Source organism: Eimeria necatrix, genomic scaffold (genome assembly GCF_000499385.1).
Source record: "Eimeria necatrix Houghton genomic scaffold, Enh_scaff400, whole genome shotgun sequence".
NCBI classification, from domain to species: domain Eukaryota; phylum Apicomplexa; class Conoidasida; order Eucoccidiorida; family Eimeriidae; genus Eimeria; species Eimeria necatrix.
In genome coordinates, this window is record NW_013654300.1 from 22,832 (window position 1) to 23,770 (window position 939).

Here is a 939-nt window from a genome sequence, read left to right on the forward strand (position 1 = left end):
CCCTCAAATCCCCCCGGGGCCCCGCACGCCCCCCCTGGGGCTCCCCTAGGGGGCCCCCCAGGGCCCCCCCAGGGGCCCCCCGGGGGCCCCCCGAGGCCCCCAAGGGCCCCCCGAGGCCCCCAAGGGCCCCCCGAGGTCCCCCCGAGGCCCCCGGGGGCCCCCCGAGGCCCCTGGGGGCCCCCCGAGGCCCCCGGGGGCCCCCCGGGTCGCTTTAAATGCCCATGGCGCGCTCGATGCGGTCGTGGAGGGTGAGGAGGGGCCCCCCCTCAAGCTCTGGCTTCTCGCGGCCCAAATAGTCTTGAGGAGAAATGGAAATGTCGAGGCCCATGAGGGTCTGGAGGCCCCAGAGAGAAGAGGGGAGGCCCGGGAGGCGCTGGGCGGTGGCGCAAAGCTCTCTTTCAGTTTTGAGGCGAAGAGCGGCGTAGCTGCCGAAGGCAGCAGCAACGCGCTGCAGCTCCTGCTGCTCTGCAGCAAGCAGCAGCTGCTTCTGCTGCAGCTCCAGCGGGTGCGGCGGCACGCCCCGCGGCGGCGGCCGCGGGCCCCCCGCTGCTGCTGCTGCTGCTGCTGCTGCTGCAGCGGGAAAGCCCTCCTGCAGCGAGTTGTTCAGCAGCTCGTCCTGCAGGCCCGCAGACCCGCACAAACCCCCCAGCCCGCTCGACGCTGCAGAAGCAGCAGCAACAGACGCAGTGAGGTCCATCGTCTTGCGGGGTCCGCAGCAGCAGCAGCAGCAGCAGCAGCAGCAGCAGCGGCGGCGGCGGCGGGAGTGGGAGTGGGAGTGGGAGGGGGCTCTGGGAAGGGGAAAGCGAGCTTTGAAAGAAGCCCTGGGAGCTGCAAAAGGTCTTTAATGCAATTTGAAGAGGAACTGCAACAGAAAAACTGCGAGCGCAGCAGCAGCAGCAGCAGCGCCGCATGCAGCACACCTGCTGCAGGCGGCGCCGT

The 939-nt window shown here is 70.7% G+C and overlaps 1 protein-coding gene across 1 annotated transcript; it reads right to left on the bottom strand.

The window, feature by feature from the left end:
• Window positions 1–211: 211 nt before the first annotated feature.
• On the bottom strand, window positions 212–697 carry ENH_00051050 (hypothetical protein, conserved; the record flags this gene model as incomplete). The annotated part of the gene is made up of 1 exon (XM_013581345.1): window positions 212–697. The coding sequence occupies one exon, from the start codon at window positions 695–697 to the stop codon at window positions 212–214; it is 486 nt and encodes a 161-aa protein (XP_013436799.1).
• Between the last annotated feature and the right edge of the window lie 242 nt (window positions 698–939).